This window comes from Solenopsis invicta, chromosome 7 (genome assembly GCF_016802725.1).
Source record: "Solenopsis invicta isolate M01_SB chromosome 7, UNIL_Sinv_3.0, whole genome shotgun sequence".
NCBI classification, from domain to species: domain Eukaryota; kingdom Metazoa; phylum Arthropoda; class Insecta; order Hymenoptera; family Formicidae; genus Solenopsis; species Solenopsis invicta.
Genome location: NC_052670.1, coordinates 5,090,744 through 5,114,908, shown reverse-complemented (window position 1 = coordinate 5,114,908; position 24,165 = coordinate 5,090,744). Strand labels below are relative to the sequence as shown.

At 39.6% G+C, this 24,165-nt stretch overlaps 5 protein-coding genes across 11 annotated transcripts in view; 2 read left to right on the top strand and 3 right to left on the bottom strand.

The window, feature by feature from the left end:
* The first annotated feature begins 95 nt into the window (after positions 1 to 95).
* On the top strand, positions 96 to 1,804 carry LOC105199750 (8-oxo-dGDP phosphatase NUDT18). Its single transcript, XM_011167007.3, has 4 exons — positions 96 to 385; positions 510 to 1,044; positions 1,173 to 1,278; positions 1,487 to 1,804. Exons 1-4 carry the CDS (start codon positions 283 to 285, stop codon positions 1,724 to 1,726), a joined length of 984 nt encoding a protein of 327 aa, XP_011165309.1. The 5' UTR covers positions 96 to 282; the 3' UTR covers positions 1,727 to 1,804.
* A 586-nt stretch (positions 1,805 to 2,390) lies between these two features.
* Positions 2,391 to 4,911, bottom strand: LOC105200116 (zinc finger protein 2 homolog). The gene is made up of 3 exons (XM_011167553.3): positions 4,634 to 4,911; positions 4,273 to 4,497; positions 2,391 to 4,184 (listed from the first exon to the last, which is right to left on the bottom strand). Exons 2-3 carry the CDS (start codon positions 4,495 to 4,497, stop codon positions 3,261 to 3,263), a joined length of 1,149 nt encoding a protein of 382 aa, XP_011165855.1. The 5' UTR covers positions 4,634 to 4,911; the 3' UTR covers positions 2,391 to 3,260.
* Positions 4,912 to 4,999: 88 nt separating this feature from the next.
* LOC105199980 (transmembrane protein 39A) lies at positions 5,000 to 7,441 on the top strand. 2 transcript variants are annotated; one of them, XM_011167359.3, is made up of 7 exons: positions 5,000 to 5,813; positions 5,909 to 6,057; positions 6,151 to 6,249; positions 6,387 to 6,487; positions 6,558 to 6,810; positions 6,878 to 7,085; positions 7,165 to 7,441. In XM_011167359.3, exons 1-7 carry the CDS (start codon positions 5,484 to 5,486, stop codon positions 7,417 to 7,419), a joined length of 1,395 nt encoding a protein of 464 aa, XP_011165661.1. In that variant the 5' UTR covers positions 5,000 to 5,483; the 3' UTR covers positions 7,420 to 7,441. The 2 variants fall into 2 exon arrangements, with proteins under 2 accessions (XP_011165661.1, XP_011165741.1); XM_011167439.3 differs by having other exon boundaries at positions 5,003 to 5,813; positions 6,390 to 6,487.
* Positions 7,442 to 7,593: 152 nt separating this feature from the next.
* On the bottom strand, positions 7,594 to 16,904 carry LOC105200193 (spectrin alpha chain). 2 transcript variants are annotated; one of them, XM_039451514.1, is made up of 9 exons: positions 16,442 to 16,904; positions 16,119 to 16,350; positions 12,048 to 15,664; positions 11,914 to 11,958; positions 9,049 to 11,576; positions 8,918 to 8,972; positions 8,439 to 8,817; positions 8,187 to 8,353; positions 7,594 to 8,097 (listed from the first exon to the last, which is right to left on the bottom strand). In XM_039451514.1, the coding sequence occupies exons 1-9, from the start codon at positions 16,589 to 16,591 to the stop codon at positions 7,969 to 7,971; spliced, it is 7,302 nt and encodes a 2,433-aa protein (XP_039307448.1). In that variant the 5' UTR covers positions 16,592 to 16,904; the 3' UTR covers positions 7,594 to 7,968. The 2 variants fall into 2 exon arrangements, with proteins under 2 accessions (XP_039307448.1, XP_011165967.1); XM_011167665.3 differs by lacking the exon at positions 11,914 to 11,958 and having other exon boundaries at positions 16,442 to 16,903.
* A 1,057-nt stretch (positions 16,905 to 17,961) lies between these two features.
* Positions 17,962 to 24,165, bottom strand: part of LOC105194426 (ecdysone-induced protein 74EF) — a 194,999-nt gene continuing 188,795 nt past the window's right edge. For all 5 annotated transcript variants that reach the window (XM_039451546.1, XM_039451545.1, XM_039451548.1 and 2 more), the window contains one exon: positions 17,962 to 21,293. In XM_039451546.1, coding sequence (XP_039307480.1) covers positions 20,740 to 21,293 — 554 coding nt within the window. In that variant the 3' untranslated portion in view covers positions 17,962 to 20,739. The remainder of the gene's footprint in view (positions 21,294 to 24,165) is intronic.

The window sequence follows — 24,165 nt, the reverse complement described above, 5'->3', positions numbered from 1 at the left end:
TCAAATTTCGCATCTCTATAACATTTAGCATAGGGAATTTCGCACACGAATGCGTGCAACGTACGGAGCACCTAGTAGTATATACAGACGGAACTGAAACCGCACGGCTTGACATATCTCACCCAATCTCGCCTCGATGCGTCTTACCGCGCGTTTACTGGTTCATAGTTGTCACTTTCACGCTGTTTATCACCGATTGCATAAAATTGCAACTTGACGTATATAGTTGCAATCGTATATTGTACGTAACGCGATACGATATTTTCAGTGTGTTTGTATAACATGTCAGATCTTGTAGAGAATCAAGTTCAATTGCTGCTCGCCGGACAAGCGTTGGAAAACGATGACATATGTAATATACACACTCTTACAAGTGATACGATAGGTATGTTAAACGACTTTACATGGCAATCGTTTTCACAATGTTGTTATAAGATCCTGAAATCTTTTTCATTTTTCTCTCTCGCAAAGAGAAAGATTTGATACAACTGAACCAATGTACATTGCAGGTGCAAAATCAGGTCAACTAACAGCACACATTCCTATTTGCTCGAAAACAGTAACGTACATAGTCGCAGCTGTTGTCATAAATGACCAGGGTGAAGTGTTAATGATGCAAGAAGCGAAAGCTTCCTGCATTGGAAAATGGTACTTGCCAGCTGGTAGAGTGGAGAAGAATGAAAATCTCATAAATGCAGTGAAAAGAGAAGTCTTAGAAGAGACAGGTCTAGTGATAGCACCAACAACTCTGATACTGGTAGAATGCGCGAATGGTACATGGTTTCGCTTTGTATTTACTGGGGATATAGTTGGTGGTACACTGAAGACACCGGATCAGGCAAATGAGGAATCTCTACAAGCATGCTGGGTACGAAACATTGATGATTTGCCATTAAGGTCTAATGATATCTTATATCTCCTGGACCGAGGCAAAAGTTACGTTTCAAATAAGACTGTTCCCCAACATCCTCATTTGATGCCCATGACCAAATCACATACAAAATTATCACTGAGATTAGTAGTCACATCTAAGAAAAGAGCAACGTAAGTATCATGCAGTATATAGTATCTAATCTAATAAAACTTTAATTATATTGTTAAGCTTGTATAGTATATTTATATTAGATTTAAATTAACGAGATAATAAGTTTTCATATAAATTTTGTCAATAGGAACAGATTACATGTGCTGGTATCTGATACTGAACAATATAATCCTCCAATTTGTGAAGTTAATCCAAGTCGTAGTTTACTGTCTACTCTGCACAGCTTTATGAAGGTGAGAATATTAGAAGAGCGTTGCATTTTACATTTACATAAATATTAATGAATTATATAATTAAATTACATTTTTATATATGTATACATAATATATATTTTGCAAGAAGTTTTTATGAGAAAATATATTTACTATACATTTAGAAATTGAACATAATTGGAAAGATTTTGATACAAATATATATTTAAGTATTTATTCATTTCTTTAGGAAATATTTGGGAATGATGTAGCACAGCATAAACCACATGGTTTATTGTCTGTAGAGTTTAGTGGTGGACAAGGAGGAGATGGTCTGTGCTTTACATTACTGGTATCCTTCAAATTACCAGTGGAAGACGTACCTATAGTTGGGAAATATATTTGGCATGAACTTTCTGAAAACGTAGCAGAAAGTCTTGCAGCCCGTCTTCCGCGAAACATGACTGTACCTTTAAAGGTTGTACGTTGATTGCATACGAATTTTTTACGAGTTTTATTAATATTTTATTTTGCCTGACAAAAATAAATAGTATAATATATAAGAATACTCAAAGAATTTTTTTACTAAATTAAATTAATAATTTAACGTAGTTACCCTAGTCTATACCAATGATTTTATAACGGATTAATACATAACAGATATATAATAGGTAACATTCCATATTGTTATTTAATATAAATGAGCTAATTACGATTATGCGACAAGAAACTAAAATATTAATCTTAGATGTTGATATAGTAACACATTGGAATTAAACTCTTCTTAAAAGTTTAATCTATTTCCAGTATAACAAAGTAATTATGTATTATAATGCATTTTTTAAATGGTAATAGAAGTATAATAAAAATATCACAGTATATTTATCATAATATGTATATTTGAATCTCAAAAATTTGATAGAGTATATAATTTAAATTAGATAATTAGAAATTGTACATAATTATATAATGAAACTATTAAAAACCAAGTTTATTAGATTATTTAAAAATTTATTATTAAATTCTATATAAAAAATATTTTTAAAATATGTTAAATAGATTTAAAATTTTATATTCGCATATGCGGTCAAAAGTTACATAGTTCATAACGTATCTCGTTCATACAAATTATATCACTCAAACAATATCTGTTATATAATGTAAAAGTAGAGATAATTTATTGAAATGAACTTCATAACAATAAGAAATAAATATAACATAAAAGCTAACAAAAGTTTTAACAGGCAATTTATCACTCTTATTCGATATCAAATTGCACATTGAGCTCAAAACAAGATTCAAATTATATTTTTATTATTTTTATACATATTGTGCTTTGTATGCTCAAAATAATAATTACAATAATTTACTTACTTAATTCAAGGGCTACTAAAGTCTGATATTATTGATTATAAAGTATTTATATAAACAATAATAACTGAACAAGAAATAATGTATATGTTAATTATTTATATGAATAAACAGTGGCATTTTTTTATGAAAGTATTGTTACTGTCCTTTGTTCATATTTTACCCAAAAACATCACAGATCATTATAATCATATTATAATCACCGCTTGATCTTAAATAAGTCTACATACAATATACAAATATAATTTTTTATATAATAATGTTATATTTAAGGAAGACTATCATGTAACAAAGGTGTAAAAATAAAAGCCTATTTATTGTCAATAAAAAATTACTTATTTGCAAATAGAGCACTGAATGAAAAAATATTAAAAACTCAATATTTTTTAAATTCTTAATGCACAGGACGTCGTATATAACTCGTTACAAATCAATATTTATTTAAAAATTCTTTAATAATAGTTCAAAAAGATTTCTTAAAAAATTCTAAAACATTAATTTTAAATCTTTGAAAAAATTATATGTAACAAATGATACACATTTTCCAATTATTAAGGCATCATCAAGAATTTTTTCATTTTTTGTGTAGATAATATCAAATTGATATTGTAATAAATTATATAACTCATCCTGCATAATAATCATGTATACCTTCAACTAGTAGACGTTAATCTCCCCATAGTGTTTAATACAGTATCTTCTGTACTTTCATTCTTTATAGGAACCACATTACTAGTATTATGCATTAATTTAATGTCATCATTGAGCGTTAAAGACACATTATTTAAATAATTTGAAGAAGCTGTAATATTAACATCTGTACCAGTGTGCAGTATATGCTTTTGATTGTTTTCACAGTCAGTTACATTTGTATCTGTATTTACAGGATGTTTCTTCATATGAGTTGTTAAATTGCCACTGTGATAAAACTCCTTTCCACAAATTTTACATTGAAATGGTTTAATTCCGGAATGTATCCTCTCGTGAATCGACAAATTACCACTGTGCCTAAATTCTTTACCACACACATTACATTTGTAGGGCTTAACGCCCGAGTGAGTTCTTAAATGAGTGGAAAGATTTCCACTATGGCTAAACATCTTTCCACATATCTGACAACCATAAGGGCGTTCACCAGAATGTGTTCTCATATGTATAGCCAAGTTTCCACTGTGAGTAAAACACTTTTCACATTGACTGCATTTATACGGTCTCTCCCCATTATGCGTTCTCATATGTATAAATAAATTGCTTTTGTGTCCAAATTCCTTGAAACAAATCTCACATTGACATTTCAACTTTTTTCCAGTACCAGATTCTGCTGAACTTTTGGATGGTCTCCCAAGACGATTGCTTTTTATGGCAGTCAGCGATTGCGCTGTTAATGTCTGACTAATATCTCTTGTGTTTTGCAAATCTTGTGGCAGTTGTTTGTTTTCTTGCACTACAACAGCATTGCTTGTACTCTGGTCGCACTGGTTATTTGTCTGCACTTGATTATTGCCATCTTCTTGATCAATTGGGTAGAATATGCCATTTTGTACATAATCCTTTACATATGATAAACTTCCAGCTTCCTAGAAAGAAAACATAAAATTGGACATGCTAAAATGAAGTGCCATATTATTAAATGCAAGTTACTTACAATAATACACAGATACTTACTTCTGCCTGCTGAAACAAGACCTGTTGATCATGAATTTCATTTTTCGCAGGCATCTCGTTCGGTAACTGTGTCTGCTGCCAAAACTGAGACAACTGACGGTGCTTATACTCAACATCCTGATTGATGAAAGGATATAAGGAACTATCTGAACTGTTAATCCTATTGCTCCCGTTTACATCCTCTACAGTTGTACATTCATGTTTTATTTGTATAGGACTAAACATCTGTAAAATATCGACAAATTCAGAAAACAGGAAATATTCACATATCGCGCACTACTAATACAAAATGCTGTATATGTACTCCTAATTACACCTGATGTTCATAAATTAAAGTCATGTATAATCGCAGCACACTAACATTTTCATTCGAAGAATTGTCAACAAGGGCCTCGGCCAGGAAAATATCAGTCGCGAATACTCGTAGTTCCGGCGAGCTTGTGTGATAAAAGTGTCATAATTGATGTGCGCTTTCTGTTCGACATCCGCGACAGTATAAACGAGACTTATTAAAACTTATTTGTCAGCAAACATTGATGACAAGGATATCCAGTCCCTTTGTCCCAAAGCCATTTTTTTATTAGATATCTGAACGCCACCTACGCGGCTTTGACGGAGGAAGGAGGACTGAGAGAAAGAGAGAAAACCGAGAACGGCGATCAAGTAGTTCTGATCAATTCTGATCGCCGATCTGCAGCGCTAGCTGCGTCTGTTTTTAAGGTTTTTGTAGCCGCGTCAATTTTTCGGCACTGTCGGTACAGCGGTACGCGATATGTATATACATACATTCATTGAACTAACGACTGACGACCACTGACGACAAGTCTTCTCTCCGATATCGTTGAGCATCAAATCGTAATCAATCTGAAGAAGCACCCAATTTATTTACAAAAAAAGGAGACAAAAATAAGTTTGTGTTTGATCAAACGGAGCGGTGTTTTTTTTGCGTCGTGCTGCGTCACGTCTTCCTTCATATTTTTGTTTACAATGACATAATCGCAGTATGTCAAAAAGATAAATAACATTTGAAGGAAAAGAACTGTCCTTGATATAAGATGCTTCTTGCAAGAAGTGTGCAAGAAAATCGCCTGCGACGCATGTTTATTATGCTACGTGGAATACAACGGAGACTTGTTTAATATTTCACTTTGTTACATGTCGCAACAATTATTGAGATAAAGACTTTTATCTCTCGTATGAATGTGTGAAACATGCCTGGAGGTAGACGAAACGCTGTCAGTCGGACTGGACCGACTGCCAGATCCAGTAGCGGTAATGCTAGTTCTCCTAATGCTAATGGGAGAAGCAACAGTGGTGAGAGAGCAAGTGCCAATGGTGCGGATGATAAAAGATTCGACGAGATCTGTAGTGGAAGGTCTCTGGCACCTAAGCACATTCCTATCCCTGCGGTACCAGTCAACACTCGATTGAGCTTTGAGGCTTTATCTCTAGTTGTCTCAATCATTGCGACTTGTCTGCAACTACTTAATCTGTACAGAACTGTATGGTGGTTACCGAATTCCTACAATGGTTATAGTATGGTATATTGTATCTGTGTTTATTAAATTATATCTGTGTAATATCAATGTACCAAGAGAATTAAAGAGTCTCCAAGTTATGCTCTCTGCTGTTTCAGAACTTTTATTTGATAGATCCATATCTACTTGTATTTATTTTTACTATGGTGGCACATAGATTTCTTTACACATTATTACGTGAAATCATCGATGTTTCATTGCCAGTGCAATCGGTACCTGCAAAAGCAGCAATCCGAAACATTGTAAGGTATTGTATATGATTTATCAGTAACCTATAAGATTTGTGTATGTGTGTGTAGTTATATTGGAATATTTTTACATTTATGTAACTTTGTTTCAGATCATCTCTATCAGTTGCTGTGAAGAGCGTGTTAGGCTGGTGCCTCTATCATATGGCTGAGAAGCATAATTCTATGAAAATTTTTTATTTATGTTATCCGTGAGTATTTTTTCATTATACAAGTACATTTAACTACAATTATGAATTTTGTATCATTGTAGTATATGTACATTCCTACTCTGAAATTAAAAAAACAAAGGTAAGAACAAATTGCTTATGATATTCATTTGTTCCAGAAGTTTGTCAATATATTTTGTTATATTTGGAATAAAAACATCATTTTTTGATTTGTCATTCTCAAGTGGAAAAGAAGAGCGGAAAACAAAGTATGTATTAGGTAAGTATCATTATGTGTATCAATATCTTATTTTATAAAGTCTAGTCCTATGACACCACTTTTCTTGCAGACAAACCTTTACATAATTGCTCATTAAATCCATCAGCCATTAGAGCAGAAGTGTCCACTTTGAGATCTGACTTTAATAGACGATTACAGCGAGCTTTATTTTCGTCTTCCAGCAGCGCGTTCGTCTGTGTAGTCGCGCCTGTCATCTTTGTACCTCCGCATTTACATTTCAATGTATTGTGGGTAGTACAACATGTAATCTTATTCTGGCTCGGAAGAATATGCGCGTATTTTGCTCAGGCTTATCCTTTTAGGTGAGTACTTCTTAGTGGAAGAATTTTCTATCAAAACATGAGAAGTACATATGTAATCGATTTTTAGATATTGCGATGAGCTGCATAGAGCAGCAATGCACTTGGGTCGATGGGTTAAGATAGACAATCGCAATAATCATATGTATGTTCAACCGTGGAATGAAGCGGTATTATGGCCTCATGGATCGATTGTAAGGCATAATCGAGAAATTTATCGTTCTAAAGGTTTGTGCACAGCAGCAGAACCGGGTAATTCAGCTCACTCTAAATTTTATGTACGTAACTTACAATCTTTTTCTATCGACTAACAAAAATATTAGGTTCAATACTAATTATTATATTTGTATCCCACAGAGTGTATTTAATAACCGAGTAACGTTACTAAGTCCAATACTGGCATTGCAGTTATTATTGGTGAACATTCAGTTATTTATTTTATTAGGTGTGACCGAATGGTATCAAATATTGTCGACGATATTATTATTAGGTATACATTATCAAACCTTGTTCAAAATGGCTAGAGATTTTCTAATATCCTGGAAAGTATACCGTGCTGAACAAATAATTCAAGAAAAGTCTCAAATGGTTGTAAACCCAGTTGCTCAATAAAATGTAAATGTGATCTCTGCAATATTTATTTTATATTATTTTTCATATATATTTATCAAAGAAAATGAAAAAAAAGCTAATTATTTACACACAAAAAATTTGACGTTTTATATATTATATGTAATTTATATAGGAATTTAAAAATACACCACATATATTTTATAGATTTATTGAATAAAATTGATATATATTAAATGCATTTATTTCGAAGAACAACATGACAGACTCTCATACCAGAACTAGTAGATATGAAATCTAATATTTCAAAGATTAATAATATTAATATTTGAAGATTAAATAATGTAATATTAATAGGTAAAGAATATATATGTTAGGGAAAACATACTCCTAACATAAAAATATATTCTTTACATATATTCTTTATCAGGCAGTTAGCTTCTCAACTTCTATTAGATAATAATTATTAATAAGAATATTAGAGATAAATCAAGCATTTTTATAGATAAACATAGCAGCCTTGCACTCTTTACGTAATAATAATTTAATAAGCTTGAAAAAATAATATAAATGTGCAATATGAATGCATAATTAATTCTGGAAAAGAGTGCGCGTAAATTCTATATAATCCAATGCAGCTGTTATCGGTCGTTCCGATTTGGGATCTACATAAGGTTTCATACGGGCAACACAATAATCGGCCATCTCCTTCGTGAGGTTCTAAAAAAAAAATTAAATATAAATTGCATTTTTTATAATCAGGAACATGTAACTCATTTTTTTAATATTCTAACATTTATAACACTTACAGCATACAATTCCTCCTTCGTGACATATGGCCGGTCTGCTGCAGTAATTGCTCGGAAAGCGTTCTCTATTTCCTCCGAACTCTGCACATTCTCTGTTTCCTTGCTGATCATAAACGCCATATATTCTTGTAGCGATACATAACCATCCCTATTAGGATCCACGATGTCTGCAAATAATAATATCGTATTAATAAAATGGATATTTGAAATAATATAATCAGAAATAACATAAAAAAATGAAATCAATAAAACCTAATATGTTCTCGAATTCTGGATCGGGTTGTCCTTCTTCCATCATAGGAAGGTCGTAGCCCAAAGCTCTCAGGCACGATTTGAATTCTTGGTGATTCAGGCGACCGCTCTTGTCTTTGTCGAAATGCTTGAACATCATGGAGAATTCTTTGAGCGCATCTTCAGATACACCGGACTGATTTCGCGCTTGAATCTGCTGTTCTAAATTGTGTTGCATGCGCATTCCTAACTGATCCAATTGATCCCATTGCTGTGCCAATCCTACGGTACTGTGTTCTGTGTAACGGTTGTCGAGAATTAGATGTTCTTCTAGAATAGCTCCCAGATCCTCGATCTTCTTCAGATCTTGACGACGTGCGCGCACTTCTTGAGTTTTTCGCTGTAAATTTGAATATAATTTACATGTAACATAATTATATAGTGAATATAAATACATAAAATCTCTATGTAATAAATGTATCAGTTTGAATTAAACAAACCTTGGTAGCTTCCAGTTGTTGTTCCAAAGATCCAGATCCTTCCATCATAGATGTTCTATAAAAAAAAAAAAATTATTTGCATTTTTATTTCTAATTAACCAATAAATAATTCTTTTAAAGCCAATGCAAACCTTGTTTCCGCAAGCCACTGATGGAAGGCATTAGCATGCTTGGCGAATTCTTTACGCAATTTATCATTCTCTTCCTGCCGCTGTGCTTCTTTCGCAAGTTCAACATCACGCTCCTTAATTATCTTCTGTAAGTTACGCCAAGTATCTTCCAAGGCTTCCATCGTGAACCATGTGTATGGATTCGGTCCGACGTTGAAACTCTTAATTTGCCTGTCAAGAGCAGCCAGGGCTTGGAAGTCAGCTTCAGCCGAGGATAAACTAGCTTGGAATTGCGCATGTGCTTCACGAAGAGCACGAATCTCCTCGATACTGTTACAACGTACAGGATCCGTCAGATCCTCCTCGGCATTCTCAAACCAAGAGTTGAAAGCAGATGCCTTCTTCGCGAATGTCAGATAAAGCTCTTCGATCTGTCTGAACTGATCCTGCATTCTCAACAGACGCTGTTTTCTTGCGTCAGAATCAGCCAAAAGTTTTTGCCAACGAGCGATAACATCAGCATGACGTTTCTGAATACTGGGTGTCTGATCATGACCAGAATCAACAAGCATTTCTTTCAACGAAGTAATATTCTGAATACCTTCATGTTCAAAGGCATGAAGACCAGCGTCGAAGGTCTCCTGTTTCGTAAGTAGAGTCTGCACGGTAGATAGATCTCGGCCAAACTCCTCAGAACGCACATGAGTTTCCTTATCAGCAATCCATGATTCGACTACATCAGCCTTCCACATGAATTGCAAGTACGCCGAATTATCGTTCAATCGTGTCTTCCTACGGGCCGCGAGAGCTCCGAGTTGCTCCAATTTATTACGCAATTGCGCGCACCTTTGACTGATAGCATCCGCTCGATGATTGCCAGCTTTGATCAACGTCTCGCCGGCCTCGCAAATATCCTTGCAACGTTCACCGTGAGCCGCAAAATCAGTTTCGAACGCATCATGTTTCTTCAAAAGACCTTGAACAGCAGCCATTGTATCACCATAATCTTCGACAGAGAGTAATTGCTGCTTCTCCGTGATCCAGGCTTCTTCCTCTTCGACCTTAGCGAGAAATTGCTGATACGTCAAAGACTCGTCCAACTTCTGTCCTCTAGTGGCAGCTAATTGTTTCAATTCAGCCCACGCCTGATTAAGAAGTTTTAGACGCTGCTCGATTTCGGGTACTCCCAGATTGGAAACGTCCATTAATTTCTCTCCTGCTTCCTGAACAGCTTGGATGGCAGGTTCGTGGCTACCTAATTCGGCCTCTAATCTTTTGTGCTTTTTCTTCAAGTTCTGCACACCTGTAAGATCACGGCCATAGTCATCTGACCCGACAAGAAGTTTCTTCTCCTTGATCCAAGACTCTTCGTCAGCAATATCGCGGAAGAACTGATGCAAAGTGTTGGCTTCGTTGAGCCTCGCCTGTCTATGCGCCGCTAGATTTCTGATTCGCTCATAACGCTCATTTATGCTCTGACGTTTCTCCTGAATGCCAGCGGCATCGAACTGACCGCTCTCAATCAACGAATCAGCCTGTGCATTCATATCCTTGATTCTTTCCTCGTGCGCTTGTATATCTGCCTCAACAAGTTGATGTTTCTTCATGAGATTTTGCACTGAGGCCAAATCTTTGCCAGCATCTTCGGATGTGAGCAAACTCTCGACTTCTCCCAGCCAGAAATCAAGATCCTTCACGGCAGCGATATAAGTACGCTGCTTATTGGCTTCCTTCAGCTTCATGGACTTCTCCGTAGTCTTTTGCGTAAGATATTCCCACTGATCAGCGATGGACGCCAGTCTCTTTTGAACCGCATCCTCCGAACCAGCACATTGATGCTTTTCAATCAGATTGCCTCCCATAGCGAGTACCGATTGAATTCGATCCGCATTAGCTGCCAATTCGGCTTCGAAAGCTTGATGTTTCTGATGCTTCGATTGTATGTTGGCGGGATCTTTATAATTCTCCTCAGTTGCTAGCTGAAGTTTCTCGGCGATCCAATTTTCCATCTCATCGGCATCTCGAGAGAACTGCTGCAGAGTCTGAGATTCGCCCAGCTTCGAGCGCTTTTCGATAAGAGCGTCCTTCAAGTGCCGCCAACGGTCCAACACTTGACATCGTCTTTCGTCAATGGGTTTAGCGGCGTAATGCTCGGCAGCGATCAACTGATCAGCTAAAGTTTGTAAAGTAGCGATTTTCTCTTCATGAGCATTGATTGCTTTATCAAAATCTTCATGCTTCTTGATGAGAGCCTCAACGTTGTCACTACTGTCCACCGCGTCCGCACAGCTGAGGAAAGCTTCTCGCGCGCTCATCCAATTTTCTGCCTGTTCGCAATCTCTGCAGAATAACTGCAATTCGAGATTCTGATCGAGCTGCATACGTCGTTGGATCCAAGCTTTCTCTAGCTCTTGCCGGGCTTCAGCCATAGATTCAAGTTTCTCCAGTATCTCCACGCTGGCGTAATGGCTAGATTGCAATAGTTGCTGGCCGAACAATTCGAACGCCTGGAAAGTACCTGCTCTAGCATCTATCTCCATTCGGTGCTCCTATACAAAAAAAAAACATTTATAAAATAGATTACAATTTGATTCCCAAATATTTTACGACAGTACACAATCTTTGTTTGTTATGTATGATCAAATACATTCGGCAATGGATATTACAAGCAGAAAGGTAATAATTACGCGATAAGCATTGAAAATACTCAAACTGTTAATAGGCAGTATTTTCATTGCAAAACATCGGCACAAGATCAATCAGTCTCTTCTAATAAAAGAAAAAAGAATCATCAACGAGACCGAAACGATTACGCGAAATTTATTTTAGGCACTCTCGCCAAGCAATTCCGCGACTTTCGTGATGCATGCTCAAACGTTTTTATACCTCTGGAAGTATGCCATATCGCGCATCTATCTCTGCTCTGTGATTCTATAATTTAAATGGCTTGGTGAAGGATTTGTCAGAAGATGATTGTGATGATTGTGTTTTATCGATGCTACAATAGAGAATATTTTTACCTGATGACGTTCAAGCAATGCTTCGGCACCCGTAACGTCCGATGCAAGTTCTTCGGAAGCGACTAGGCCCATCATCGAGTTGATCCATGCCATCAAATCGCGATAATCACTGAGGAAGCGTTGCAAATCATATGAATCAAGAAGTTTTTCCTTCCTGCTGTTAGCTTTAGCTGTCAATTGAGTCCATTCTTCGTTAATCTCCTTCTGTTTGGCGTATGTTTGCTCGGCAGTCTCTGGATGCGATTGCATCAGGCGATTAGCTGTCTCGTCGAGTTGCTTGATTTTATCTCCCAAAGCAGCCAAATCTCTCTCCAGACCTTCGTGTTTGCGCTGCAAAGCCTGAACGCTGCGCAGATCCTTGCCCAGATCATCATTGTTCAGCGCCGCATCCTTCTCGCGAATCCAGTCCTTCGTCTCGTCGACATCACGATGGAATCGTTGCACTTCGTGAGCGGAACCAAGCTGACTGGCTCGTTCTGCCGTAAGTGTTTGCAGGCTGGTCCACTTTTCGTTCAGATCCTGGATTTGCGTCTGAATCTTTAATGCCGCTTCAGTCTGCCCGAGACTCATCAACTGCACGGCAATTTCATTCATCTCAGCTAAGCGCACTTCATTCGCCTTGAGATCAGCTTGAAAGTCGTCGAATTTCTTTTGCATAACTTCGACTTGTTCCAAATCTTCACCTACGTCCTGTACTTGGGCATGATTCTCCTTGTCTTTGATCCAAGTGGCCAACTCAGCGGCTTCTCTCACCAGCACGTAAGCTTTAGCTGTTTCGTTAAGCTTGTTTTGACGTTCGCGTGCTAAACGCAACAGATCATCATATTGCGCCTCGATCTGCGCTTGCCGCGCGGCAATCGAGCTCTGCTCTCTAGCCAAGTTCTGTTGAGACGCACTGAGACCCGCTTCGGGTTCCACGCGCTTCACATATGCTGCCGGTACAAAACCTTGACGATCGTTTACCTCGACCTTCCACCAGTCTTTGTTGTTGGAGTTAAGCAGAGTCAGAGTATCGCCCTTTTTCATAGATACTTCTCTGGGCGATTTTTCAGTGTAGTCATAGAGGGCCACGACACATTCCTTGCCAGTGATATCGACCGTAGGTGTCTCTTGCTGTCTGCACGCTCCAGCTTGATCTCTCAGTACCCCAATGGTGCTCGCGAACGCTTCCAGATCGCTAACCAAGGCCTCATGTTTCTTCAAAAGAGCCTCGGAACTATCTTCGTCCTTCCCATAATCACCATTCATCACTATAGGACGTTTCTCCTTCATCCATGATTCAGCTTCATTCGCGTCAGCAAAATATTGATGCGCCTGCAATGAGTCGTCCAAGTCATTCTTGCGTTGTCGAGCTTTATCCTTCAATTGTCCCCAGTGTTCATCCAAAGCTGCAAGTCGCTGATTGATCTCCTCGGCCGCAAAATGTCCTTCTTGTAACATCGTCGAACCCGCTTGGCAAACCGCGGCCACTCTCGGCTCGTGGTTGTTGATTTCGGCCAAAACAGCCTGATGCTTCTTCTGGAGATTCTGCACGCCGATCAAATCACGACCGCGATTCGTGGATGCCGCAACTGGCTCTTTCTCACGAATCCACGCTTCCTCGTCCTCGATATCTCGAAACAGTTGCTGCACCTGAAGTGAATCCAGGAGTCGTTGCTTCCTCAAACTCATAGGACGCTGTAAGGCAGAGTATCTAGCTTGTAATTGATCCTGCTTAGACTTGATATTGTCGGCATCGAAATGGCCCGATTTAACAAATTGTTCGGCTGCTTGAGCGATACCGTCGATCCTATCCGCGTGAGAACCTACATCGGCCTCTAGAAGCGCGTGTTTCTTCTGCAAATTCTGGACGCTAGTCAAATCTTTGCCATAATCTTCTGACATAAGTTGTCCCTCTACCTCCGAAAGCCACAGTTCAATGTCCTCTACCGTTCGATTGAACTGCTGCTGCTGAGAAGCTTCCTGCAATTTCGCACCTTTCTTTTCGGTGGCCCGCGTCAAACTCTCCCACAGTGTCACAATTTCGTCCGAGCGAGTGTGTATGCGATCAGCAGCATAATGATTACTCTCGATCAATTCTTGGCCAGTAGCTACCATCTCCTCCATGCGCGTCCTATTCGCGTTTAATTCCTGCTCGAAATTCTGATGTTTCTGAACCTTACCGTTCAAATTAGTAGGATCCAAGTAACTGTCATCAGTAGCGAACTTAAGCTTCTCATTAACCCAACCCTTTGTTTCGTCGCAATCTCTCTCAAATTGTTGTAGCTTGTATGCATCTTCCAGGCGACGGCGCCTTTGAGCTGATTTTTCGAGGAGAATAGCTCGTCTTTCTAATAGTAGTTGTCGTCGTTGCGCCACGTCATCTGCAGCATAATGTTCGCCCTCAATTAACTTTCCAGCAAAGTCATCGAGCACCTTAATCTTCTCTTCCTGAGCTGCCAGGGATTTATCAAAGTCTTCATGTTTCTTAATAAGGGCCTCCACACTATCAAGGGAATCTCCTAAATCTTCGTTAGCCAAAAACGCTTCCTGTTTGGCCATCCACGCATCTGCTTGTTCGGTGTCCCGGTAGAATAGCTGTAAATCTACGCATTGCTCGTACAAGATACGCCTCTTCTCCCACAGACTCAAAAGAGATGATTTGTCATCGGCGAGAGAGTTTAATTTTAGTGCCACTTCTTCAGCGGCGTAATGCTTCTTTTCCAGAAGTTTATTACCAGCCAATGTGGTTGCATCAAAGCTATCGGCTCTAGCATCAATTTCTCCTTTATGTTCTTGGTGTCTGTCAACCAAGGCTTCAGCACCAGCCACATCTTTAGCTAGCTCATCTGCGGAAATGATAGCGCGCATATCGTTCATCCAGGACACCAAATCACGATAATCGGCTAGAAATCGATGCAGATAATAAGATTCGTCAAGTTTGAGGCGTCGCTCTTTCGCTTTTGCAGTAAGGCTCTCCCACGACTGTAAAATCTCAGCCCGTTTAGATTGAATCTGCTTGGAATGATCAGCTTCGTGAATTGCGGCGAGACGATCGGCTTCCGCGCCCAGTGTGTACACCTTATCTTCCAGAGCAGCCAAGTCACGCTCGATACCTTCGTGTTTTCGTTGTAACGTTTGCACACTCGCAAGATCTCGTCCAAAATCGTCAGACGATAAGACAACATCCTTCTCCGCGATCCAAGCCATGGTCTCATCGGCATCGCGATTGAATCTCTGAATCTCGTGCGCCCCGAAGAGCTTTTCTTGTCGTAGTGTGGCCAATTGTTTCAGTCTCTGCCAGGATTCGTTGAGTTCTTCCTTCCTACGTAAGATGGTGTCACGTTCAGGATGTCCGTCTAATAATAACTTGTCCGCCAATTCGTTCACCTCTGTAACTCTGTACTCTTGACTCGCCATATCCTTTTGAAATTCGTCAAATTTTCTTTGAAGCACCTCCACGTGCTCCAAGTCGTGTCCGAACTCATCGGTCGTTACAAATGCCTCCTTGTCGTGAATCCAAAACATCACTTCATCGCAGTGACGAATAAACTGTACGAGAACTAAAGCCTGCTGCAACTTCAGGCCCTTGTCAGCTAATCGTGACAGCAGCAATTCCCACAAGCGATGTAGTTCCTCTGTAAATAATTAAAGATATTGCATTAAAAAACAAGTCACTTTATTGCATCTACAATATGTCTCACAATTATAATATTTTCGACTAGCCATTATTAATTCAGAATTGGAGTAAAATGATACAATTAAAATATTTTACATAGGAGATACTTTAAAACACTGTTCATGAAACATTTTTAAATCTTCTAATTGTGCTTAGACATAATTATTAATATTAGATTTTTTGTATTAGACTTTACATCATATATTAAAATATTTTGTATAGTTTGAGAAAAAGATAATTCACTGTTTATGAAACAGTTTAAATCAATGAGTTGTACTTGGAAAGAATTATTAATATTAGGTTTTTGTGTACTATACTTTGCGTGTAGGTAAAAACTTTGTGACATACTTTGACAGTATACTGCTCTGTAACGATCTCGAAAAGAAACCTATATCTCTAGTACTTGAATATACCTAGTCTCTTGCGAATTACATCGCTGGCGAAATGATGTTGCGCTATCATTTCGGAGCCAGTATTATCGAGTAGCACGATAGCGTTTGAATGAGCTGCGACTTCTGCTTCAAAGGCTTGGTGCTTCTGAATCTTCGCTTGTAGATTAGTTGGATCTTTGTAACTCTCATCGGAGGCCGCTTGGAGCTTCTCGTAGATCCATCCCTCGAGTTCGTCCGCATCTCGCTTAAAGTACTAAAAAAAAAGAAGAATGCAGGATAAGCGCGAACGTCAATAAAACACAAAATAGCAGTCAAGAGAAAAAGAAGAGTACTGGAATACGTACCTGAAAGCGACGGGAGTCCTCGAGCTTGTCCCGCTTGTTGCGTGCCTCCGACTTAAAGTTAGCATAGCGTCCCAACACCTGCTCACGTCTCTCCTGGATGTCCTCCGGATTTTCAAGGATCTTCACCTCCTTCGGCGTAATTTGGTCCATGATGGGGCCGCGATCTTTAAAATAGTTTTCACCGACTATCGTCCAAAATGGCCACGGTGGGGTGTGGCAGGATCAATTCGCCGCCCGGAATCGATAAGCGGCGTTTCTCTCACAGGCAAGCACTGGCAAATTGTCGAATGCACGCGCGACGATAAATCGTGTCGATTATGCGGAAACAATGACCGAGAAAGCTCCGTGGAATTCACCTGTGAGCTCGCGAGCTCACCCAGTTTCGTCTGCCACGATTGACGTTCCGACGATTCGACCGGATTCCTCTTACTCTTACACTCAATCGTAATCCCACTCCGCCGACACCGTGCACCAGTGAACGTTCCGATGGCGCTTTCCTTCGACTGGACGCCTAGTTAAACTCCGTACCAATCGCAACGAGGACACAACCGACCGACTTTAGTCGGTCAGGTTATATATAACCGTTGCATCATTACGGTAATCGTCTGATTTATGCCTTTCGATATATATGTATGTATACACACGTATAAGCGATAACACTTTTTCAGAACTAACAATTAAACTAATGATTCAAAAACATGTGATTGAAAAGGACAAATTCCATGTTTATCATGCGATAGCACTTTATGTTTTTTTATTTTCCCTATCGTATTCATAATTCATCGCGATGTAGAAATTGTGAATAATTTTTGCATTGTTATACTTATGCGATTATTGATTGTTTCATGATAATCATGAAAGTATAAATTGCTCAATATAAAAAAAGATTTCTGTGAATATAATGTAAACAATACGTAAAAACTAATCCATGTAGATGTAATCTTGAAATTTACGACACAACTTTATTGTCAAGTGAATTCGGGAATAAACAATTGAAAAAAAAAACGATGTGTTACTGATTGTTTGATATGTATCGAAGATAACGTATCATTAAATATTTTAGATAGAAAATTAATTTATCAACCGTAGTAATTTACTTATCGATAGAGTAGTAATTTATTTATCACGATATCTGAATTATCGACAGAGATAATTGTAAAAAGAAATTGCAATAGAATTTTAAAAAGACAAAGAGATACTATACAAAACATAACATTCTACTTACAAAAGAAAAATATAAAGATTGTAAAAGATTATAATTAGCAACACCTATAGCACAAAGGTTTTTGTGACACATTTACGTCCATGCGCGAATTTCCTTTAACGAAAATTCAAATAAAGTTATTTCATGTGTAATTATACCAGTTATATTAATAATAAAATTTCGTATTTTTTGTGTAACATTTTACTATTTAATATTCTTTACATAGTGAACAGAATTGTCTATATTAAAGTTAGAATGTGAAAGAAATCTAAAAATATTTATTGAGTATTGGGAATAAAATAAAATCACATAAATATATATTATGATACAATAATCTTTTATTAAATTTCACCTACAAACAACGAATCACAGAACGTTACATTAGAGTTCCTTACGTCAATCCATCGTGTTTTCATATATTTTACAGGTAAATAATTATGTATTTATCTCTATTATAGTAAAGTCTTATTTGTTAAAATATCTCGTAGTGTAGTGGATTGTTATGTATATGTAAATTTAATTTACCTAAAAATAGGATTTCTGTTGTAGTGTCCATTCATTGTTTATAAGTGTCCGTTATCATGTATAGAAGTGGTATACTATAGGTACTTTTGTCCATTGTACTCTGATATATCCTTCCTTTTTTTATCATTATTAATATTATTATTAATATTATTACTATTTCCCGCCGATACATTGTATTCGAAGTACGATAAAAGTCACCACGTACCAAAGAACTTTTCGCTGATAAAATTACAAAATTCAATTCGTCACAAAAACGATGTTAGGACTTTATATGTAAAGGGCTTTTAAGTACCTGGACAAAGTGACGGCATTTACGATACAAATCGCTAGAACTTTTATATGCATCTTTTTTTTGTTAGAAGGCAACACGTCTTTGTTAATACGAGAAGGCAATTTGCTTTGTATCATCGGTATATCTGGTGTCCCAAAAAACATCGGATCGATCTGACCAGCACCGTGTGAGGCTCGACTCGATGGACATCGACTCGAACGACAAGTGCAAAGGGACCGTTTTACAGGCATTATTGGCAGCTCTGGATCACTGTTCAAATGTACTGTATATATTTCGTTTCTCCGGTTATATATATATATATATATATATATATATATATATATATATATATATATATATATATATATACACATACATATACATATATCCCGAGACTGTAATGCGACAAATTGGCCTGTACACGCGCGTCGCGATCGGCCACGTAGTCGCGCATAATCTAGCTAGACACTCCTCGTCCGTTCTTTCCTTCCACCTTCCGTCGTTTCTCACTTTCTCCCGCGGATACAATTATCGCGAGGATAACCAGCGTTACGTTCTTCCTAAACGTAAATAATATTTTTGACGATTTCCTCTTTATGTACAAAACTTAGAACTATAGGATACACTTGCACTCGCGCGCGTCACGCGTCCCGGGGCGCCAATAAGTTAAATTTTACTCTAGAGTTACGCATTTTATTTATTACGCTTCCCGTGCGTTGGGCTTCTCTGTGTTAAACGTGCGACGTCTCTGATCAGTCTGAGCATGTGAGACCAGCAATACACGTGTATATATATGTGCGTTATGACTGCGACTTTAGAAGGCTCGAGCGCGAAATCGGCGCTCTCAAACGTATAAAATTCGTCCCCAATATAATGTATATATAAGAACAAACTAGATAGTATAGAAAGTTTCGAAAGAGACGTCGCGCGAGATTGAAAGCGCCCTACGCGTGTGTCGTCGTGACGCCAAAATCTCATAGAGATACATCAAACCGCTTCATTTTTACTACATAACATACAATAGATATATTTATATAATATATATAATATTCAATAATATATATATATATATATTTTTTACTAAAAGTATTCTTTATATTTATATACAGAGAGATATAATCGTCCGCATCGATAATCTTTACGAATTAGTAACACTAGGTTGCTAAATAATTTTCTTGGACCTCGGTGTGCGTGTATATGTGTATAGTGTGTGTTTCGTATGTGTGTGTGTGTGTGTTGCATGTATATTAGCCAGCACCTTGCGTTGTTGAACCCTCAGCTCACGAATCGGAAGGGCCAATCCCTTCCGCTTATACTTAAAAAAATATAATGTGTACCCCTCCCTGAGCTCGCTCCGTGAAACTTCAAGAGACGCTTCTCATCCTTTCCCGTTCCACTACACATCTCGTCTCCTCTCCTCTCCTCTTCTCTTCTCTTCTCTCTTCACCGTATCGTAAACCTTTTCACAGCCCTCATTTCGTTTCATTTTTTTTTTGTAACTTTCGTCCGTTTCCATAAGTTTTCCATTTGCGCGAATTACGCGCGTAACAATTTTCTTAGGTAACATATATAAACGTGTAATATACAATAAATAATTTGTCGCTCTTTCGAATATACAATTTTTCGCTTTCCGATGCTTCGCTGCTTAAGTAATTTGTCCACGGCGTCCCTCCCGCAAGGTACACCAGATAGAATCTTTAGTTTCCTTTCTCGATACGTTAAAAACTAAATTTTGTACAAATTTCAACGAGTCGGGCGCCGTCCTGTCCCGATCCTACGCGGTATTCGGACACGCGAAAAAGAAACGGGCCGCAGGAGAAGGACGAGGTACTGGGTCGGGACCACCTCTGACAACATCGTCGCACGGCGCCTTAATATACATTTACATAGATATAATACAAGGAACAAACGAAGCCAGAGAGAAAGACGGAAATAGAGAGATAGAGAGGGATAGAGGAATAGGTAGGGAGAGACAGACAGGAAGAGAGAGGGAGAGAAAAGAAAAGGAGAAAAAGAGAACGCGTTTTACAACATCTGAGGGGTATGCCAGGTCGGCGCGTCTCGGTGGAGAAAACCGCTGAACGGCGATCTTTCGCGCGGATGAAGCCCCACCGCCGCCGCCGCGACGACGGGTCCGCGACAACGCCGTATCAACGACGGCAACGACAACGGCGACATTGGCGATGGTCGACGTCCACGCGAGACCCGCGCCGAAACGCCGTGCTGCTGCTGGTGCTGGTGCTGCTGTTCCTCCTTCTTCTCCCTCTCGTGCCCCGCGGGACGAGCCGACTCCCTGTCTCATGCACCCGTACAATCGATCTCGACGATGTCCTTCGGCACGTCGACGAACTGATAGACCAGCCGCTGGCCGTCCACTTTCGCCAGGATGCCGCGCTGGTAGTAATAGCGTAGCGCTCTGCCCATCGTCTCGTAATTCATATCCGGCTTGTTCTTGTGTATGCCCCAGAGCCGCGAGACCGCCTTGCTGTCGACCAGCTTGAAGACGCCCCGCTCGCGATTCGTCCACTTGATGTAGCGCGGACAGTACTCGTGATCCTGCAGCAGCTTGAGCAGGAATTCCCACAGATACGTGGTCGAACCCTCGCGCGACTTCCGCTTCACCGCGGCTCCGCCCTCGCCGCCCTGCCGCGGCTTCTTCAGTTTGCTCTTCTTCGAGCGCGACGGGAAGCCGAGCTCGAGAAGGTAGAGATCGTCCGAGACCGAGCTGGTAGCCGCTTGTATCACGCTGGTGGGCACACCGCCGGGTCCTCTCGGCGGGCTCGGGGTGCAGGGAGTTGCAAATTGTCCACCCCCGCCGTACATGTTTATATAATTGTTATAGCTGTCGGACACTGAAAGAGAAAGAAAAACGGGCACAATTAGAAAAAAATCTCTGCATTATATTCTTATTTATATGCGAATTTTTATTTATATCTAGTTAATGATCTATTCGATTTTTACGACCTTTGGTTTACGACCCGGCAAAAACGGAGGGAGTATGCGTTTCATTGAAGTTGATCGGTTGTGTGTGTGTGACCAAAGATCTCCGCAATTACAATTATACTCTTATCAATTATATCCTTTTGACTATAGACTTCTTATTAACCAAGCTTGGTTTAAACATATAATTATATGCTTGTACGTACGTTGTGTAATTTGCTTTTTTTTCTCAAAAAGGGAATACAATAATTTACATTACGCTTGACTCTTTTTATTCAAAGATCTCGGAATCGCCAAAAGTCCTGCATAATAACATGCAATCGACCGGAATTGTCGGATGTCATTACGGAAATTTATATTTGTGAAACTGCCGGAAAACGTTCCGAGAAGCGAGCGATTATAAGTGAATAAAAAAAGCAAATTGCGCCGCACGGGCATTCCTCCCTCCTCCTTCCGTCAACCCGAGTGTCGTCGCGTTATTTACACTTGATTGTATCGGTCGCGCGCTCTATTCCGTATGGGCGCACACCCTGAAGTACGCTGCACATTAAGGTATGAGCGCGTCGCGAAAAAATGAATGTAAACAGAGAGCATAAACACGCCCGCTGGAAGCATCCCGATTATTTACTGTGTCAAGAACCGCGATAATGCTCCATTGTTGATTTCTTAGTAACCGCGCGATTTTTGTGCACTTCGAGTACTTATCGATGCGGAGCGTGCGAGTAATCGATTTTGTTGTTAAACAGTCGAGTCGTCAGTCGCCCCCGAGTACCGGCACGGTAGCGTCCGATATCCGTTATTGATCGCGGATCGAGAAGGTAATTCGCCGATAAGAGGCTCGAGCGGCTCCAGGAACGGGCCAGAAGATCTTTCCAAAGATCCTCCGATGGCGTGGAAGTGATCGCGGATGATAGTCAGTCCTCGCGAAACGGGACGAGTGTCGCGAAGTGCCGCGTTTAGGTAATTGCCTCGCAAGTGTTGCGTTGTGTGCGAGGGAGACGGGAGACGTTTCGACGGGTAAAGGACGGAAAGAACGCGGATCGAAGGTGCGTGGCGAAAAGTGCGTGGCGAAAGCACGAAAGATGAGAGAGGTAGTGTGGTGAAAAGTACATAATTGGAAGTGCCTCTAACGGAGTAACGACTTTGCGAAAATTCCGAGGTACCTACGTCACGCGCGGCGAGTAGTAATGGCGGGCGGAGGGGGGGGGGGCAAACGCTTTTCCCGTCCGATTTCCGAGGATCTTCCGATGTCATGGAAATGTCGCGGACGGCGATCGCGTTCTAATGAAACGAAACGGATATCGTCGTTGCGGACGACGATTGCGTATTGGTGAAACAAACGGGCGTCGCGGAGTGTCGCGTTTTGGCAAGAAGTGTTGTGTGTGCGAGATGAAGTGTTTCGACAGGTGCATATCGATGTGTCGATAGGTGCATATCGATGTGTCGATAGGTGCATATCGATGTGCCGATAGGTGCATATCGAAAGCACGAAGTGAGAAAGGTAGCGTGTGAGGAAAAGTGCTTGGAAGTGCCTGTAATGGATTAACGACTTGGAGAAAACTCCAAGGATGTCTATATCTCGGCGAGCAGTAATGGGAGCGCACGAGGGAAGCAACGTGGTCGTCGAAAAGTAAGTCGTAATATAAAAGTGTATCTACTTTGGTATAAGAATTCCTCGCGATGTACGGCGAATAAAATGAATTGGAGTAGTTTAGAGACTAGGTCGGGTAAAATTACGCGTAGAATTTTCTTTTAGAATTTATTTTAAAAATCGTGATGGTCGTGGGACAACGTGGACGAGACTTTGGCAAATTTTATTATTCATAGACTTGATTACAAGCAGCTTGATTATACGTTTAATATAATGTTTAATATAAATCACTTTGTATCCTTAATCTTTTTTGCTCGCTACATAACGAGCGCTTAATTATATCTCGAGACATGTGTAGGACAATAACATGTGAAAGCCACTCGTTCATATGAGAAAATCAATATCGCTATAATTATCGAAGGAATCATTTCGACACGAAAGAAAGAACAAAAGAAGGAGCCCGGCCTTGAAGAGACACGCTCTAATCGCATCCCAAAAGAATCCTCGACACAAAGTAGCGTTATTATCTCGATTCGTGCAGCGAAGGGTCCATGTCAGCGTTTATCGCGTTAGTTTTTGCACCGCGTGGCTTAAGGGTATACGTCGCAGTTGAACGTGCAATCAAGTATTAATAGCCGTCGTTCGCGAAGCGGCAAAGAGGAAAAACGTCGTTATCGCCATCATCATTGTCGCGTCGTCGTGGATACCTTCGTTGTTTTTATCACCCGATTAATCGACTCGAATAGATGCTTTCGATAGCCCATCACCTATTTCCGCATGTTTCATCGTTTATTTTACTTTTTAACGCTATTCTTTTTTTTCCTCCGCTCCCGCTTCTCCGATCTGAGAAAACGGAAGAAACAAGTAATTATCGAATTCGCGATCTACGGAAACGTTTATGTGTGTGGTTTAGTCGATAGTGGATGCCGCGCAATATATTGATCGCGTCGGTGCGATCGTACAAACGCGAGTGCACACGATCTGAGTTTGTGCCGCGAGCATAGGGCCGTGCTCTTGGTCCATGAGCGTAGGAAAACGTGCCGAACGTGCGCGAGAGACTCGCCAAAGTTCTTCCTAAACGGGGAATTTCTCTCACGCGTCTCGAAACGAAGCAGTAGTGGACTCCCAGGGAATCGTCGGAAGTTTCAGCACTTGCGCGAAAATTTAATAAAAAAATTGTCCTTTAAAAAGCA

Coding starts and splice junctions, on each gene's coding strand:
- LOC105200193 (XM_039451514.1), bottom strand. CDS start 16,591: ATGGACCAAATTACGCCGAAGGAGGTGAAGATCCTTGAAAATCCGGAG. Junction 8,354..8,438: donor AGAATTCGAGAACATATTAG/GTTTTATTGATT, acceptor TATTATTTGCAG/ACATCGTGGATCCTAATAGG. Junction 8,098..8,186: donor CGAAGGAGGAATTGTATGCT/GTAAGTGTTATA, acceptor TTTTTTTTTTAG/AACCTCACGAAGGAGATGGC.
- LOC105199980 (XM_011167359.3), top strand. CDS start 5,484: ATGCCTGGAGGTAGACGAAACGCTGTCAGTCGGACTGGACCGACTGCC. Junction 6,250..6,386: donor ATTTTTTATTTATGTTATCC/GTGAGTATTTTT, acceptor CATTTGTTCCAG/AAGTTTGTCAATATATTTTG. Junction 7,086..7,164: donor CAGCTCACTCTAAATTTTAT/GTACGTAACTTA, acceptor TGTATCCCACAG/AGTGTATTTAATAACCGAGT.
- LOC105200116 (XM_011167553.3), bottom strand. CDS start 4,497: ATGTTTAGTCCTATACAAATAAAACATGAATGTACAACTGTAGAGGAT. Junction 4,185..4,272: donor TCTTGTTTCAGCAGGCAGAA/GTAAGTATCTGT, acceptor TTTTCTTTCTAG/GAAGCTGGAAGTTTATCATA.
- LOC105199750 (XM_011167007.3), top strand. CDS start 283: ATGTCAGATCTTGTAGAGAATCAAGTTCAATTGCTGCTCGCCGGACAA. Junction 386..509: donor TCTTACAAGTGATACGATAG/GTATGTTAAACG, acceptor TGTACATTGCAG/GTGCAAAATCAGGTCAACTA. Junction 1,045..1,172: donor ACATCTAAGAAAAGAGCAAC/GTAAGTATCATG, acceptor TTTTGTCAATAG/GAACAGATTACATGTGCTGG.